Source organism: Phoca vitulina, unplaced genomic scaffold (genome assembly GCF_004348235.1).
Source record: "Phoca vitulina isolate PV1807 unplaced genomic scaffold, GSC_HSeal_1.0 scaffold31, whole genome shotgun sequence".
In the NCBI taxonomy this organism is placed as follows: Eukaryota; Metazoa; Chordata; class Mammalia; order Carnivora; family Phocidae; genus Phoca; species Phoca vitulina.
The window spans coordinates 23,187,697-23,207,384 of record NW_022589734.1 but is presented as its reverse complement, the minus strand read 5'-3'; the positions used below and the strand labels follow the sequence as shown (position 1 = coordinate 23,207,384).

The window sequence follows — 19,688 nt, the reverse complement described above, 5'->3', positions numbered from 1 at the left end:
TGGACACTGGGGAGGGTATGTGTTCTGGTAAGTGCTGTGAATTGTGCAAGACTGTTGAATCTCAGATCTGTACCTCTGAAACAAATAATGCAATATATGTTAAGAAAGAAAAAAAAAAAGAAGAATGTAGCAGGAGGGGAAGAATGAAGGGGGGGAAATCGGAGGGGGAGAAGAACCATGAGAGACGATGGACTCTGAAAAACAAACTGAGGGGTGGGAGGATGGGTTAGCCTGGTGATGGGTATTGAGGAGGGCACGTTCTGCATGGAGCACTGGGTGTTATGCACAAACAATGAATCATGGAACACTATATCTAAAACTAATGATGTAATGTATGGGGATTAACATAACAATAAAAAAATTTAAAAAAAAAAGAAAAAGAAAAAAAAAGTTGAAGCAGAGGGGCACCTGGGTGGCTTGGTTGGTCAGGCGTCTGACTCTTGATTCTGGCTCAGGTCATGATCACAGGGTCCTGGGATCGAGCTCTGCGATGGGCTCTGTGCTGGGCGTGGAGCCTGCTTAAGATTCTCCCTTCCCTCTCCCTTTGGCCCTCCCCTCCTGCTCGTGCTTGCACTCCCTTTCTCTTTCTCTCTCAAAAAAAAAAAAAAAAGAAAGAGAAGAGAATAAATTGAAGATTCTCCTAACATACAACTAACCGTTAACGATTCTTAGATATACAGATCTGTGGCCCTTAGAACATTCACAGTGTTGTTCCACTGTTACTCCTAATTTCAGGGCATTTTCCATCTCCCCAAAAGGAAACCCCATGCCTATTTTTTTTAAGATTTATTTATTTATTTGAGAGAGAGCGAGAGAGCGAGCGCACGAGCAGGGACAGAGGCAGAGGGAGAGGGAGAAGCATGCTCCCGGCTGAGCAGGGAGCCTGACACGGGGCTCAATCCCAGGACCCCGAGATCATGACCTGATCTGAAACCCAGGAGTCAGACACTCAACCGACTGAGCCACCCAGGCACCCCAAAACCTCCTGCCTGTTAAGCAGCCTTTCCCCATTCTCCCTTCTCCTCAAGCCTGGCAACCACGAATCTGCTTTCTGTCTTTATAGTTTGACCTATTCTGAATGTTTTGTGGAAATGAAATCATACAGTAAGTGACTTTCTGTGTCTGGCTTTACGTGGAGCTAACTCACAGCCTGCCCCCCAGGGAAGAGCTGTTCTGGCTGTGAGGGGAGATCCCAAGGCCCTCTAAGAACGGCATTCATCTGAGTGGACTCTGCTCTGTGGGCGTCCCGCTGCCTGGGCCGAACGTCAGGTCAGCGTGTGTGAGGGGCACCGGCCTCCTCCCGGAGAGTCTCTCTGCAGCAAGAGAAGGAGGGCAAGGACTGAGGGAGTGTGCAGCTTGCTGAATCTCCCTCCTGTCTTCCTCCCACCGTGGACCCCCACTGTCTTGTGGAAGGGGTGTTCTTTTGCTTCTCTGCAGGTCGTCACCATGGTATAGATTTTATGTGTGTGTGTGTGTGTGTATGTATATGGGTGTGAAACCCAGTGTTCCTTCCTGGGATGATTTGATTGATGTATGCACTGGAAACATCTTTAATAATTTAATGCCTACTTCAAAGGAGATTACACCAAAAGCACATTGCTTTTCATTTATTCATTACAGATCCGTCATAGCAGAATCTTTTTTTTTTTTTTTTTGGCCTGAGTTGTAGTGTTGTAGTAATAATAAATTGTGTTCTACACTGTGGGTATTTTAAAGCATTATAAACCTTTAAACTCCTGTTACTGTCTTATTTAAATTGATCCATTTGGTAGCATAGCACCTTAATTTTGCATTTCGTAAAGCTGAGCTAACCCGACACGGCTTCCTGTGATGACGGTGAGGTAACCATGATGGGAAAGCACAACAGACCCAATGGGATGCAAGAGTAATACTGCGTGTTCGCGGCGGCGCCCACAGTGGGGGGGAGAACAGAACCTGCGTTCAGGGCTGGGCGACTCCCTCCTTGGAGAGAGGTTAGGGTGTCTCCCAGCTGCCTGCCTGAAAAGAAGAACAAAAATGTATATGTGTTTGGGAATTGGGAGTGAAGAAAAAGGGTACGATGAGAAGCACAAAACTAAAAACTAAAAGCCAACTCATACCCGTTTTGCCACATTTCGGCATACGTCCAGATTTCAGGAAGGGAAGACAGACTTCTGTGGCGCGGAAGTAGTCACCTTACCAGACGTCAGTACGTTCTCGTAATAGGTTCTCAGAGAGACAAGAAACAGGTCTACATTCCTAAATGATCACGGTAAATTTGGGGTTTTCTCTGTTATTATCATTCAGTGTTTTTTATTATAAAATTCTGTATAACTTCTCTTTAAAACCAAAACCGGATGTTGCTCCGAATAGGGCGAGTTAGGTGCACTTAACAGTTTCTAGCAGGGTGATACACAATCATCCAATTCTCAGAAATAGTCTAAAAAGAACTCCGCTCCTGGTGGCCGTCAGTGCTGTAGTGTTTCCAGAGTTCTGTTATGTAATGCTTCGGGGACTCTGCCTAGCCGTCTTTATAACGTTCCCTCGCTGGGTCACACCAGAAGTCTTTAGTAGAAATCCAGAAATGTTTTGTTCTCAGGTCGGTAATTCTTTCAATGTTAAAAGCAATGCTGCATATTGCGGGGTCACACCTCCTGGCCGTTGGAAGGACACTCGAGTGTGAAGTAGAAGCCTCTCATGGTATTTCTTTAAGGAAGGACACCAGGGCTTGGGGGCAAACTCTCGCCCAGGGTTCAAATCCTCGCCTTGCGTGGTCGCCGCCATGTGATGCTGAAGGTGGTGCATGGTTTCTCCTTTTCCAGATGTGTGTGCAGGACATAAGAGGTGTACTTTGCAGGGTTGTTGGGAGGGTTTCACGAAATGATGAGCACGTAAGCGCAGAGCATGACACTCAGCACCGATGGGAGCCAGGGGCTCTGTGGATGGACCCCACCTGCACACAGCATTCCCGCAGGCTTGCATCGGTTGCCATGACCGAGACCGGGTGGCAGGCTGCCATGCCCACCACGAAAGGTCCCCTTCCTGACCCACATGCTGGGCACTTCTCTCCTCGGGCCATATTACAATGTGCCCTGTGACTGCCTAGCTCTGAGTTCCTTGATTCCTGTCCTATTTGTCTCTGAATGCCCAGCATCCAGAGTCCTGCTCAGCACAGATGGGTACTCCAGGCCCATTCATGAATCACGGTGACCGAGCCTTCCAGATGTCTTTTAGGATCACACAGTGAGTCTCCCCCACGTCCTTCAGAGTCCCTAAGAAAGGAGCTTGCGGTCTCTGGGCTTGAGACCCCCCGGCCTTTTCTTGGCCTCTCATGACATGTGAGTAGGAAGCTGCCCACAGTGATTCTGAGTCGACTCCTTGTTCTAGCTCTTCCCATCTGCGGTCCCCCCATGCGGTCAAAACTGAGACTCTATTTTGGGCAGAATATAAGACTTCACGGTTCAACTCTTTTCCTCTTCAAAATAATGTTGTGTGGAGTTTTGCCCTGAACTTTTGGTTCCACTCTGTTTCGTTTTTTTTTTTTTTTCTTTACTTCCAAAAATGGAGAGTATTACATTAACTCTTACAAGAAGACCAGTAAGACCTCATAACAGGCATCTGAGCAGTTTGAGGAGAATGGACGTCCAGAGCTGGAAGTGGGGGCGGTCAGGGTGAATTGCATCTCAGACCTTCATTTTAAAGGTGCTGGAGGACCATGTGACCTGTCCAGTGTCAACCAGAAAGAGGCAGGTCTAGGGTCCTAACTTAGAATAAATCCTGTGTTCTTTCTATACTATACTTTAAAAGAAAAGCTGTTATTTTATTGCAGGCAGTGAAGAATCTAAGGGCTCCAAGACAGAGCGTGTCCTACAAATGGGAAGCGACTCTAGTGTTTTCTTAGGATGTGATGTACCAGATACGGTGGTGGGCACTGCATGTCACTTCTTTCCTTCATTCCCCCCGGATGTTTTATTATATTCTCATGTTACAAGTGGGGACTCTTCTCATGTTACAAGCAGTGAGGCGACAGCCAGTAAGTGCCTGGCCAGGGCTTGAAGCCGGGCTATTCTCCAAAGTCTTGGCTCTGGAAGTCGGCCTCCTGCTGTCTTTTAAATCAGATTTACATGTATCCAAATAACTTGGAAAACGACTAATTTGAGCTCATAAATTCTTGAGCACTTCTCATTTTTATAGAAAGGACGTAGGGTTTCTTGGCCTTGGACCTGCACGACTGTGTTTGTGTTCTGAGATACACTGTGAGGCCCCAGGCATTGTGTGGGCAGAGGTCCACATTTGGTGCTAGAAAGTCTGGCTTCACGTCCTGGTACCACCACCATTGCCCTCTTTCTCTATTTAGAGATCTAAATACACACCAGGCAGTCACGATGAGGAGGATGACTTCTCCACAGAGACTTTTTTTTAACCTCCTCCTCTGGGCCGGACGCTCTGCTCTGTATTGGCCAAAGGCCCTGCAGTCTGGCCTCGTCTCTGCCGCGGGGCTTATGAGCACTGGTCCTGGAGTCACACGCCTCGGTCCAGGCCTGGCTGTCCACTTCCATACAGCGGGATCTTGGGCTAGATATTGGTCTCTTTGTACCTTAGTTTTCTCACCTGTAAAAGGGGAATAATACCAACCTCACGGGATTGTTGTGAGGAGCAAATGAGGAAAAATCCCTGTGAAGAGTGGCATTCAGTAGGTACTCAGGAAAGGTTAGCACATTATCTGCTGCAGAGCACTACACACGTGTGAGGAAGTTTTACGTGACTGTAGTATAATCATCATCACGTCGTTATAACGTGCAGTGGAAAATCTCTGTTGCCCTGCTTACTTTTATCTGTTATTCATTCTGACCCACCAGAGACCAGCGGAAATAGTAGATGAGGAAGAAGACGGAGAAAAAGCAAACAAGAATGCAGAGCAGAAAGAAGATTTTTCGGGAATGAATGGTGAAGTTGAAGACGGAGGAGAGAAGGAGGCTACAGATGCCTCCGAGCAAGTCGAGGGGGTCCCGGATCACAGCGAGGAGCAGGTGGTTCCCGCCCGTGTTAACGGAGGCACCGATGAAGAAAATGGCGAGGAGCTGGATCAGGTTAATACTGAGCCTCAGGAGGCAGTGGATGAGGAAGTAAAGTCGCAAGGAGCTGGCAGTGGACAAGATGAGGTATTTCTACTGCTTTTGCTCACTTGTGTTCATGTGTGAATGTGTGTGTGGTGCACACGCCCATGCACTTAGGGAATTATTCAAGCACTTAAGAGTTGTGTTGAAACCACTTACTGTTGAGCAGGGAAGGACTCAATACCATTTACTTGACTATATTATTTCAGGCACTTAAAAGTATGGTCATCCACCTGTCAGAGAATCCACGCATTGTCCTGTCATCCACCCATCCACACACCCATCCATCCGTCCACCCATCCACACAGTATCACCCACCCATCCACCCACTGATCACCCAGCCATCCATCCATCTGTCCATTCATCCATCCATCTACCCACCCATCCACCCACCTACCCATCCACCCATCTACCCACTCACCTACCCAGCCATCCACCCATCTACCCACTCACCTACCCAGCCATCCACCCATCCACTCATTCCCCACCCACCCATGCACCCACTCATCCACACATCCACCCACTCATCTACCCATTTCACCCATCTACCCACTCATCCACCCACCCATCCATCCATCCATCCATCCATCCATCCATCCATCCCTTATCTCATTCTACAGAGTTTGCAGAGGCTCCTGAGAATGTATATAACAAATATACACAAATAAAAATAATTTAATATCAGGGAAGGTACAGACAAGAAATGAACATCAAGGCCATGAGATCTAGACATGAAAGAAAGAACATCCCCTCTGTCATGGGTGACTTCTTTGTACTCTGGAGATGTTAAAGTTTCACTTGTTTAGTCCACATTAAATGGATTAACTGAATTAAGCATTCGATGCACCAGGCACTTAATAAGATATGGTTTTATTTGTTATACAGAGAGGGTAAGGAATTACATGGTAAAGCCTCCTTCTAGCCTGTTTTCCCACCAGGGGCCCTGCAGCAGGATAGTCTCACGTGCAGGCATTCTTCCAGAGGATGGATGGTTAAACTAGAGACTGATGAATAGGCTCAAGTTCAACGTCATAGTGTAAGAGGTAGCCACAGCCTTCTTCCCGTCCTTGAGAATGAAGCCTTCCTGTCTATCCCTCTGGTCAGGGTCCACCTCCCTCAGGCTGTAACCTCTCAAGTGGGCCTTGCTGTCTTCATTCCTGACACCCAGTGTCATGAGTGTGGTTTTCTTGATGATTTATTATTGACTCATCTGTTTTATTTTGCTTAGGGGGGATCAAATTTAGTAATGGTAAAATAGCAAAACCTTCTTGTGGCCAGGTTTTAATAACCAGCACAGAGTTGTCTGTAATCTGTTGTCTGGTTTATATGAAAACATTCTCAACATCTAAGTGAAAACACTCAGTGTGTCTCCCGTTTCATCTTTCCTCAAGGTGAGGGAATCACAGTTGTAGTCAGCCAGAAATTCCCCATATGCCATTCTACATAGTTACTGAAATTGAGTGAAAATTCATATCTTGAAGTTTGTAGCTAAATTAGAAATCAGTCCATTACATGATTCCCTTTCCCTCAATAAGGAAACAAAATGAACTTCTCAAGGAACACACACACACATACACTTTCTCAAGGGAAGCAAAATGGTTTATCTGGGGGTATCATCTGGAAAGCACAGTAATGTAGAGGACAGTGTCCTCGTTGTCATGATATGGTAACTACAAGAGTCGGCTTCATGAAACCCTTCGTTATCGTTGCCTTTGATGAATGTCTACAGCATGAAATCAAAGTGCAGATCCTATGTGGGACCCCGGTCATAAGATCAAAGTATGTACTCTTTCAGTGCTCTAGGTTTTACTGCAGTTTTATAACCTGAAACAGTTGTACAGAAATGAAGGGATTGCCTATCTTTCCATTCTGTAAATTTAACTTTTAAAAATAGGCCTCTTATAAGAATCGGCTCTCAGTCAAGATCAAGGTCATATAATGTGAAGTACAGGTCTTCTGGGGATGTACTGATGGTGAGTCTAAACTTGTGGGGTTGCAAATGAACAAGTACCTGCTATGTGATGAGTTAGGGATGTTAACCCCGCAAATGCCGAAGCAGAGCGGTCACCCACAGAGAGACTGAATCTTACTTGACTCATCTCTCTTCTAATGGCAAGGCGTCTTGTTTTCATTCTCCCTCCGTTGCTCATTCAGGGACATTTGAAGCGTATCAAATATGCGAAAAACAAGATCCATAGGAATCCTAAATTATACATTAAAAATTAACTTTTTCAAAAGGATTGTTTACTTCTAGAATGACTAAGCGTTCAGTTTGTCATGAAACATTTTGTGCCCTGTAGCCGTTCTTAGGCACAGGGTGCTGGGATGACAGGAAGACAGCAGGGAGCATGGGAGAAACGCACCACAAGCGACGGACATTGATTGAGCTCGTGCTCTATTTGAGACACTTCCTGAGATAACAATGTGAAATAAGAGTCCCAGTATTTTTTTTTTTTCATTTTTAGAGCATAAATTATGGCTGTAGGGGCAGGGGCCTTGGAGCTAGTCCTCCTGTCCCCACTCTGGTGGCCCTTACGAGGGCCATGGAGCCTCCAGCCTTCCATGGAGCAGAGTTTGAAAACCAGCAAATTCTAATCCCATCCCCTTGGATTTCAGTCTAGTGGGAGAAGGACTCGTTGTAAATGAGACAAGATCCTTAATACCATAAAAGAAGTCCAAGCACAGGGATGTACATGCCATTGGAGAAATCCTGCCTCTGTACTTGGTTTCCTTCCTGCCCTTATCTGTCTGATACTTGAGGGTACTTGGTACCATATTCACAAGGAATTTGTGAGCTCTAACTAACAGAAAAACAACTGGTATGGGGCTGGGTTAATGTGACATGAGGTAGAATTGTTGTACTTTTCTCTGAAAATGCTGAAATGAAAAGTATAAATATGCTGTTGAAAAGAAAAACTTAAAGTGAAATCAAGAAAAAAAAATTGAGGGGCGCCTGGGTGGCTCAGTCGGTTAAGCATCTGCCTTCAGCTCAGGTCATGATCCCGGGGTCCTGGGATTGAGTCCCACATGGGAGCTTGCTTCTCCCTCTGCTTCTTCCCCTGCTTGTGCTCTCTCTCCTTTCTCTCTCTCTGACAATTAAATAAATAACATCTTTAAAAAGAAGAAAGAAAAAAAATTGAGAAAAATAAAGCCTGCAGCACAAGCAATGAGTCTGTGCTCTTATGGTCCCAGGTAGGGCTTTTGTGCAAGTAAGGTATTGAGGATGACATGTCCACTGGGTCATGATCAACCAGAACACAAAAGGGACGGGCCCAGGGAACTATTTTTAGTTGAATATTTATATGATTACCTGAAATACGGAGTCATTTCTTTTCCTTGTGAATTTTATGACCTTTGGGACTAAAGAGCTAAATATCTTTGTTTTGGTATCTTTTCTTCCAGGCTGACTTAGACCCTCAAAGACCACCAAGACCAGAAGTAAAAATCACGAGTCCGCAAGAAAATGAGAACAACGAACAAAACAAGGACTATGCTGTGGTAGCATAGATAATTTTTAAAAAAGAGAGTGTATTGATTATCAGGAAAATGAAGGGTTATAATACTTGAATAATAAGGATGTAGTTACTGCTGAACATAATGTGACAATATTGAATACTACCTATGGAATTCTAAGATTAGAGGCTTAATGGAAAGACTAGATAATTTTGAGTAGCTACTAAAGGAGAGTGGCTTCTTTTCATGGGATGTATTTGTAAAAGTCATTTAGAAAAATTAAGTAAGAGGGATAGAGGGACAGTTGCACAGAATGACAATTGGCCACTTGTCTTGGTAAGCGATGAAAAAGGATAGGACCACACCTATTATATCCTTGTCCATAAATTTAGAAGTGGGGTTATTAAATGGGAGCTTATTCTAAAGCACTTATCTAGGAAGGCATAGAATTTTAAAGAGATGATAATAGGAAAGCATGTATTTTTTTTTAAAGCAATAAACTCTTGAATAAACAAATTGTAATTTAGTTTCAGAGATGGCAGTAGATTGAAATGTTTCCTTGACTTGTTGATATTCTTTCTTTTCTTCCTCCTTATCCCAAATCCATTAAATTAAATTAAAAAGAGCACATTTTGGAAGGAGGAAGTCTCCATTCAGTGTGTTATTGATTCATCTGGGAACCCCCCTGTCCCTCAAGTGCTTCAGGTTTTCATCCTCATGGCTTCAATGACATGCTCAGGAAGGAATTTTACCATGGAACACCCAATGATAGTCACTGAGCCTGGCTGGAGAGTTTGCAAGTTCTGATATCCTCTGGACTTTCATGGATCTAGTCTACCGTCACCAATAATACCCATCTCTTCTCCATCATGTTACTCTGTTAGAAAACTCAATATTGGCTAGTCTAAAGACTGAATTCTCTCCAGATTTTTATAAAAGAACAACAACAACAAAAAACCCAAGACTGCATTTGACTTGTTTTTTGCCTTATTTCTATTAGGATTAGCCTTGTCATATTTTTGCCCCTAGGGATATCAGCAAATGTCTATTTTAATGGGCAGTTATATTTAGACTTTCAAGCAGATTCCTCCCTATATAATTAGAAGCCCTCTGATAGAAACTGTTGAAAAATGTTTAAATTGTCATGATGAAACCAGTTTCTTATTACAGTTTTGTGGGCTAATTAAATGAACTCACAACGGCCTTGTTGGGTATATATGGGGAAAACATAATTGTATTAGTTTTCTGAGTTTTTAAGAGATGATGCAGGTCTTCCTTAAATATAGAAATAATATATTTTTCTCGTATTGAAGAATATTTTTGTTAATTATGTAGATGTTATAAATTTGAAAGGAAACTTCTAGTGCTTTTGTAGAATTCATTATTCATCATAAGGTTAAAAGATTTTCTTCCCCTCCAGGTTTCATAACCAGCCATTTGGAATAAAGGTAGTTATATCAAGCACTTAATAATACTACAGAAAATGAATGTATTTTTTTTCCTAGCAGCTATTTTAATATTTTTTACAAATAGGAAACATAAATGGAGACTACAACGTAACAGTATTGGAAAGAGATGGTGATATAAGGGTATATTGATCTGGGAGGATGAATTGTGAATGGGTGTTCTATATTTCTGGTATAAAATCTAGAATGTGCTTATTACAGGTAGGCTTATTTTTTTCAAAGGGGACAATATGAAACGCTGTAAACTACAAGCAACAATCTTGTGTTGCTAGGGAGATAGGCTAGCTGGTTTTTTGATGTTAAATTCCCATGCCATTATTGGGCCTGGGGTTAATGATGTTCAATAGTTTATAGAAATCAGGAATTAAATGCAAGAAATTATAACTAATTATCAAGGTGATTCTTTCACTTTTCTTCCTTTAATGAGTTTCTCTTTTTTCCTTCTTTAAAAGAGATCTTGTATTTTTTTTTTTTTCTTCTGTTCCTCATTATACTATAAAGCTTAGGTTTTCAGGACCTTTTTAAGAGTCATCTCAGTAATTCCAGTGTTGTTTTACATGAACAACAAAATATACAAACACTTCAGGAAGATGACAGGCCACAGTTAACTCTAGCAAAAAATGGAAAAAATCAGGATATAATTCTTCTCTTGGATGTGCATTTTTACCACCTGTTGACAAGATATGTTATGACCTATCTTGAGGGGATGAACAACAACTCATCACCTTAAAACTGTTTGTAAACACATACTACTAAAAAAAAAAGAATGAAATATGTTGTCTAACCAAGGAAAACATCCTTCACAGAGAATGGGAAGCGTGAACATCATTTTGAGGATGACATCAGCACGAAGAAGGAAAGCTGATTCACCCCCCATGTGTGGACGTGTTCTCTGTGGGAGTCGTGGTCTCCGTGGCAGGCTAGCTGCACCAGTTAAGCTGGACTCACGGACAGATCTGGGGAGCATTTATGTGAGTGAGCAGAAGAGATCTTGGTCAGGCTGCAAGTATTGTTTCCAGCAGAGAGGATGCTGTGACAAACTCACGGAGCTCTGATGTGCAAGCCAGTGGAATGCTTCTCCATGTCAGCTCTTGGTGAGGCTGTGGGGACAGACCCCCTCGTTCTAGTTTTATGGAACTCGTTTCTCAAGCTTAATTGGGTTGTAAGACATTCGTAAACAACTGGTTTCTTAGTTGAATTGGAACATTAGAGTTTTGCAGAGCAAAATACAGATTTTTAGCTAACGTCATTTTCATGCTAAGGACATCATCTCGCTCAGTAGCTTCTGTTCAATATCTGTTGAGCATCCATGGATTTCTAGTTACACAGCATGATATTATGGCCATGTGATAACTTTTTACTCATTGTTTTTCTCTATAGCCAGAGAATGACTTTCCACTTATTAAGACGTTGCTTTTCCCCTTATGTGTCCTGGGGAATATTCAAATGCCAGACTCACAGGAAGAACATGATACTCTCATGCCTCCCGTTTTATTCTGAGTTGGTTGGTTCCTGCTATGGTCTGTAAAGACAGAACCATCCCATCTCCGTGTGGCTCAGAGTCCATTAGGTAGCTCTGCGGGCTCACAGTTTTGAAGCCATACTAATGTGAACTGATTCATGCTAGCTTTTCCAGCGTATAGCTCATAAACCAACATCCTGGAAAATTTCGGTAAATGACCTATCTTACACACAAAGAATAAAGTTCATTCACCTAGGAAACATCTGTGTATTCAGAATTGTGGCCATAGAACATCAGGAAGGCTTCTTTGTGTTATTAACTGACTCTCCTAAAGAATTAGCTCTGTCCTTTCACTTTTGCTCAATAAGTAGCAACGCAAAATTTTTAAAAGCAGATTAAATTACTAAAGAGAAAGCATCCCATGTGAACTGTTGCCAATCTGAACAGAAAGAGAATATATAGATATTCACATATACATATCAAATACTTCTACAGATGCACTCACACACTTTATTGAATGGGCCTCCTCAGGCCCTGCGTTATTAATAGAATAAGACTCTTTTTGAGAGAAGCAATGTGTAAAGAGAGGAAACGCTAAGAAATGATCTATATCATGGTGCTTTAAAAATTGTTTCCTGTAGGATTTAAAAGATTTAAAATTTTCAAAGTAAGAAAGCTACCGGAATTCTAATGAAAAACTTTTTCTATGAAGGGGTGATTGCAGATAGATCGGTCATCATGTTTTCCTGACCTAACGACAGAGTACAGTCTCTTAGTTCTTTGTTACCAGACTTAACTACCATATGCGTTAGGTGCAGAATATTTCACACCAACAGAGACTCTGTCAAAAGGTTATCACTGTTGGTGAATGTATGTACGTGATTTACAGCAATGCATAGAGGACTCTCTTTGGTACCAAGTAGCGAGGTGCACTACAAATAGAATACAAGGCTGACTTACTATTCTACCACTTTATCTATAATGTTCTAATTCAGTGCAGAAGCTTTGTAGTGTCCTTGAGCGACTGTCATATCCTGGAGTGGCAACACTTTCTTGTTTTCTTTTTCCTTTTTTTTAAGGTTAGTCTGTTTTTCTAAGGTGACAAGCACATGCAGTTCTTTGTTATTAAATATCAATCTTGTAAATACTCTAAGATTCTTGCTTTCCAGAAATTATCCCAGTATGGAAATGGGTCTGATTTTTGTTCTTACCACATAAAATTTGCGTATTTCCTACCATGAAGTCTAAGTGACTCGGAGAGAGCATGAAAGTGTGTCCCCACATGTCGACGAAGAAGGAAAACTCGCTTTGGAAGAGGCATGACATCCTGTAAAATATGGGGAATTAGGAAGGGATTTTAAAATGTCTGGATAACCGTAAAGCATTTGTAAAATCAGGAGGTGAGTAATGGAGCTCCGTTGACTTGAGCCAACAACAGACTTAGCTTCAGTCTACAAATGGGACCACATGAATTCTCTGTAGTTTCTCTGTAGTTGATCAGTTTAAACCACACAGTCTAATTGAGTGACTGAGTTATTGCCGCAAATGTCATGGCAAATGGGAGGAGGGAATGACCAGAGTCCGTATCCGAAGAAGTTTGGAGAAAACTCACCCTGGTTTTTGCTTCGCTGCTGCTTTTGTGCCTTAAATCCTTACTACGTACAATGATAATGGGTGATGATTATTGATGTAAGTAAAAGTTAAGTTGTGCTTATCATTTTTATGTGATTTATGTTTAGAACTTCTCTTTGTAAGGAAAATTATTTGTGCTTTGATCAAACTATGAGCATTAGTTTTTTTTTTAATTTCTGTATCAGTGCTCATTCTGAAATATGAAAGTTTACTGTCTCTTGAGTAAATAGATCTTTGTTTTATTTAACTAAAATGTGTCTGGCTGTTTTATTGTTTGTTTACGATGTTGTGTGGTTATATTTCATTTACCAATTCTCTGCATGATGTTTTTCACAAATGCAGTAGAAACTTTTTGATTTAAACCATGTGGAAATTCAACACACCAAACAATACTTCTATTTCTATTTGGCATGGATATTAAGTTTCATTATGTAAAGAAAAGTTGTTTACATCTTCATATACATGTTGTTTAGTTGATGAAATTTTCAGGTATATTAAAAAACATTGTTTTTTCTTTTATGAAATGGTATTAGGGAAACACAGGTCCAAAGTTTTTGTTATGTGATAAATAAAGATATCTTTAAAAACAGAACAAATTGCCCAACTTAACACATATTTTGTGTAGATATGGATATGGGAATAAACTTACAATTGGTTTTTAAACTTACAGTTTTACAAAGAGTTTAGCTAAAATTCGGCTTCCGATTGTGGGCGAGTCAACTGCTTTCATTATACTGAATTAAAGTCATTTTATGCTTTCCCTTCATGTTTGAGAAACAAAGGTCCTTAAGTACGAGCATTTTGCCCTCTTGATACGTAATAACAAAATATGTGGGTTGAGGTACACAGCTGAGGATAATACCTCTTGAGCAGTTGACCCAAGTATCTTTGTTATTCTATGAGAGTAAAAAAGGAAACCTCACCAATAAAGAAGGCATCTGGATTGCCGAAGTCAAATCTTACACACTTCCTACAACCAACAATGATTGTCATTTCTACAAGGTATTGTAAAGCAAGTAGCCATGCACTGCTTATAAAATTCTTATTTATGAGAATAAACATACAGCTTTTCTGCAGGTTTCCAAGTGTTTCCCCCCCCACCCCAATGGGACCTTAATCTCTTGAATGTTTGTTAGGATCTCTCAAATGCCCTCACAAACTCAATCTTCCATTAAAGAGACAAATGATGCAGAGACATCCTGCACTTCTCTTTCCATTTGTTATTGGTTTCATAATAACAAAAATGATTTTAAAATGCAAAACAAAAACAATACACATCAGGTTTAAGACTCTAGGCGATGCCCCTTGGTTTTACTGTATTTGTTCTTTGTGGATACAGAGAAGCGTGAGGATTACTGTGGTTCTCCCCTGACTCTGGCTGCTAATTTATTGGTTTGTCTTCCTTCTCTTTGAATCTTTGTGGTTTCCCTGAGCAACCTCACACGCAGTCATGATCTTAACAGTCACCTCTGTACTTGTGACTCCCAGATCTGGGTCTCCAGGGCAGGTGTCTTCTGCATGGGAGCTCCAGACCTGGGCATACAACTCTCAGTTGGATACTCCATAGTTGCTTCAAACCCAAATGTTCCATTTTCTTGAAAATATATTTATTTTTAATTTTTTTTATTGTTCCTGCGAGTGGCCAGCAGGGCAGAGAAGCAGAACCAACATGTTTCTTTCTCTTTTAAGTTTTTATTTTAATTCCAGGATATTAACATTCAGTGTTGTATTAGTTTCAGCTGTACAACATATTGATTTGACATTGGTATACATTACGACATGCCCACCGCAGTAAGTGTAGTTACCCTCTGTCGCCGTACAAAGTTATAACAGTATTATTGACTGTATTCCCTATGCTTTACTTTACATCCCATTAGCACCGTTTATTGAACATGCTGTCTTTTCCCCCATCGATTGGTAGTGGGAACGATACCAAGTTCCCATGTGTTTTAGGGACATTCTTGGGTCAAGATTGGAGGAGAATCCTATTATGGACTGAATTATCTTCCCCCCGCCCTGAATTTGTATGTGGAAATCTCCGACCCCAATGTGACTGTATTTGGAGATAGGGTCCTCATGGAGGAGGTCATAAGGGTGGGGCCTAAACCTGCAGGACAGGTGTCCTTACAAGAAGAGAAGAGACGCGAGTTTCTGCTCCCGGCTTGCACACACAGATGAAGGGACAAGTGAGGACACAGCGAGAAGGCAGTTCTCTACAAGCCAGCCCTCCATTTGCCTCTCCAGAAACCAGATCCGCCAGCACCTTGATTAAGGACTTCTACCTCCAGAACGGCGAGAAAATAAGTGTCTGTTGTTGAAGCCACCCCATCCGTGGTGTCTTGTTATGGCAACCAAACAGAAGAACACAGATCCCTTCTTGCTGGGTCCTGAATTATGTAATAGGATTTTTTTTTTTTTTTTTTTTGGTCAGTGAATATACAGGAGAAAATACTAGTTTAGAACTTTTATTTTCAACAAATTCTCTTTATACTCAACATTAATTTTGTATCCTATATTATCCACATTTGTTTTCTAGGCTCCTGCTAATGAGCCCCCTTCCTTAGAAGAGTATGAGAGGCTGCCTCAGTGGAGACGTGGATCCAAGGAGGCTCTGCTCAGGGTCAAGCTCCCCACAGAGAGTCTGGATGCTGCTTCTCCACCCATGTGGTGACTATTCTTTTCTTTTGTATCCAGGATGGTTGACAAGAGTGGGATGCAATGGAAAACATGTCTCATCTAAGGTACTGAAAGGCAGGGTTCCTCTCTAATTAAAAAAAAAAAAAAAGAGCAAGCATGCAAAAATGGTCATGACAATGTGCTAATTAAAAAGGCATGTGGTACTCCATGCTTAAAGCCTTCCCTTTCCTAAAACTTTTAGATACGATCTCTCTCTCTCTCATTTTTTTTTTTTAATATGTAATCTCTTGGGACAGGAATCTCTTGGGTCCAAGTCTTGGAGGTACCTAGCTTTTCTTGTGATTATGTATTAAATTCTTGTGTTCATAGGTGAAGGAAGCATGTTTGTGACAAATAGCCTATTTGTCTATTTATAGAGGAGGATCTGTCCATAGATTGTCTGGCCTCATGTTCTGCTTCCCCTCTGTTCTGTTGAACTCCTTATGCTGAAACTTCATTTTTAAATAATATAGCTTTATAATAAGAAGGGATGTTTGGTTGCATGAACCCCCAACTCCATTCAAAACTATCTTGGCTCTTTACTGTTTCATAGACATTTATAGGCTAAACTTGTCAGGATCCATGAAAAGCTCTGTTGAGATTTTCATTAAAACTGCATAGGGTGATGGGTATTAAAGAGGGCACATACTGCATGGAGCACTGGGTGTTATACACAAACAATGAATCATGGAACACTACATCAAAAACTAATGATGTAATGTATGGTGATTAACATAACATAATAAAAAAACTGCATAGATCTTTATAATATTGAGATAGCTATAAATTTGAAGCTTTCATTTATCCAGGACTTTTAAAAAAATCCAAAAACTTGCATACTTTTTACTGAAAGATCACGAACATCTTTTAATATATTTATTCCCAGAGAGTTTATAGTTCTGTGGCTATTGGGAATTGAATAATTTTTTAAAGTTATGTTTTCCAATGATATATTTATGATATTGAGGGATGCCATTGATTTCTGTAAATTGATTTTTTATTTAGTACCTTGCTGAACTCCCTTATTAAAAGTAGTTTGTAAGTTTCTGTGGGATTTTTAATGAAGACTATCATGCTGTGTGCAAAACTAACACTTATTCTTTTTCTGTTCCAATCCTAAAATATTTTTTTCTTTCCTATTCTTATTGAACTAGCTAGAGCCTCCATCACATCTTGAATGGAAGGGACAATAGTGGATATTTTTGTCTTTCCCTGATATTAAGGGAATGCTTCCGGTATTTAACATTAAATGTAACATTTGTTTATATTTTTGGTAGGTACCAAGTTAAATTTCTCTTTCACTTGTAGTTTCCTAAGAAGTTGTTTTATTTGCGAACTCCGAAAGGATGAGCTATGAGTGATTTTTATAAAACTCTGCATCTGTTAAGATTTTCATTCTTTTTTCCCTTTAGTTTTTTTTTAATGTTGTGAATTACCTTAGTTTTTTTACTAATGTTAAGCTGTTACTACCTTCTTTTTTTTTAATATATATATTTTTTATTTATTCATTTGAGACACAGAGATACAGAGAGAGAGAGAGCATGAGCAGGGGGAGAGGGAGAGGGAGAAGCAGGATCCCCGCTGAGCCAGGACCCCGACGTGGGGCTCAATCCCAGGACCCTGAGATCATGACCTGAGCTGAAGGCAGACGCTTAACCATCTGAGCCACCCAGGCGTCCCATGTTACTACCTTCTTAGGACAAATAGTAACTGGTAATAGGTACATGCATTTTTATACGTTGAGGGACTTGATTTGCTAATACTTAGGATTTGTATGTCTATGTTTGTACATGGAATTGAGCTCTTTCGATTGAATCTCAGATGACCTTTTTCTGGTTTTCCTCTCAAAGATATAATTCCTTCCTAAAATAAGGAGGAGGGATTTCCCTCCTTTTCTGGTTCACTAAACATTTTGCAGTTGTGGGTCATCTCTTTCTTGAGGGCTTGATTGCTTTTAGAACTGCCCACGCCTCCTATTGTGTGTGTGGGTGTTTGAAGTTGTTTTGTTTTGTTTTTTAATTTAATTTCTTTAGTGGTTACATGCCTAATAGATTTTCTGTTTATTGAGTCAAGTTGGCAATTTATATTTAGCTAGAAAATTGTTCATTTCCTTCATGTTTCAAGTTTGTTTGCCAAAGCTATTTATAGTATTCTTTTAAAACATTTTAAAACTCTTGTCTAAATGTTGTCATGTTCTCTCTTTTTTTCATTTCTAGGATTGTTTATATCTCCTTTTTCTTCCTTGTTCAGTATCACCAGATATTTGTTTTTATTAATGTTTTTTAAAAATACCCAATTTTCTGATTCTCTATACTCTTTTTCGGTTTCATTATTGCTCTCGATTCTTATCCCTCATATTTCCTTCCCTCTGTTTTCTGTGTGTTTTCCATAACTCCTTAGGTCGAATGCCTTGCTAATCATATTTTAGGCTTGATTCATTTCTAATGTGTGCTTTTGAGGCTGTCCATTTACCAATATGTGCCATATTCCCTATAACCGCAAGTTCCAATATAAGTTATTTTTTTTATTGTCATTTGGCTCTAAATAGTTTTTGTAAGTTTCTCTATTTTCCGCACTGACTCCTGGGTCGTGGGCATGGGCAGGGGATGCTATTGGCACCCCATCCAGATCTTATTTTACTTGGCCAGTGTACCCATCCACCGAGTGCTGTGAGTGTTGACTTCTTCTGAAGAAGTCAAACAGAAGCTGTCTTGCCCAGAAGGTCCCATTCTCACAGTGATGGCTTGCAGCCAATGACCGACTGACATGGGAGGAAATAATGTGAGCCCCCCCCATCTCAAGATGACACCAACTCGATGGTACAGTTTGTGCTCCAGACCTCCCCGTGGGATCGGGCTACTTTTCTGCGGGGCTACTGTCTTTACTTTCCCCTCTGCCCTCTCCTCTTTCTCTCACTCTTCTTCTCCCTCCTTCTACCGATCATACAAGAATCCTCATCTCAGTTTCTGCATCTAGAAGATACGACCTAAGACAGGGGTACCGGAATAGCATGCGCTTGGGAAATAGATTTTTCGGGTGGAATTTTGGAGGAGGAGCACTCAGGAGTCAGACAGTAATGGGTGTCCCATGACTGGAGGTAGGTGGAGTTCTGATAGTCTCTGGTGTACTGGGTCATCTGTGGTAAGGTCGGAGGGCATGTAGGTGGAAGGGGTGTACTGGCTGGTGCAGTGTCTCTGGGATTTGAGAGGTACATGGGGGAAGTGGTTACACTAAGGAGGAAGACTGGAATTAGGTTGCTCTTGCTAAGCGCTCTTTGAACACTGAAGAAAGGAAATGACATGTTCAGGTCTGTTAATCAGCAATTTAAAGCAGAGTGTGAAATTCCAAGGGTCTCATTGGCAGCATTTAAAAGAATTCTTTCCTACTATGTTCAGAGGCAGATAGAGCTGAAGACCAAACCCAGGACATAATGAGAGAAGAAGAAGTCAAAGAAGGCTGAGTTGTCAGCCTAGACAAGTGTCCTGTATGGCATTGCCAGGTCCTTAAATGGGGAAGGACTGGGAACCCAAGACCTGGTGTGGGACCATCAGGGTAGATGCAGTTGAGAACCTTGAACCTACTCTAGTTTCTCCTGAACCCTCTGGATCTGAAGAAATTACTCCCTCTCATTGGAAATTAGAGTCCCCCTTTGCTTGAATACTATGCAGAGGTCTCATTCAAGGACAGACCATTTACTAGATTGTGCTTCCCATCTTGCAAGAACTGGGATAACATGGCTGCATGGAGCCTGGGGATGTTGGGTCAAGTCGGGAAGAATATACAGCAGGATGGAGAGCTTGCCAACTTGGAGGCATGCTCTGGCGACACAAGATTGAATTCCCCAGCACAGGCCCTGGGACACAGTACTGATATGCTACTGGGATCGCTCTCAGAAGACTGGAG

The 19,688-nt window shown here is 41.3% G+C and overlaps 1 protein-coding gene across 1 annotated transcript in view; it reads left to right on the top strand.

The window, feature by feature from the left end:
- Positions 1-9,906, top strand: part of DCDC2 (doublecortin domain containing 2) — a 152,204-nt gene extending 142,298 nt beyond the window's left edge. Inside the window, exons 9-10 of the mRNA XM_032424886.1 lie at positions 4,839-5,141; positions 8,499-9,906. Coding sequence (XP_032280777.1) covers positions 4,839-5,141; positions 8,499-8,603 — 408 coding nt within the window. The 3' untranslated portion in view covers positions 8,604-9,906. The remainder of the gene's footprint in view (positions 1-4,838; positions 5,142-8,498) is intronic.
- The last annotated feature ends 9,782 nt before the right edge of the window (positions 9,907-19,688 follow it).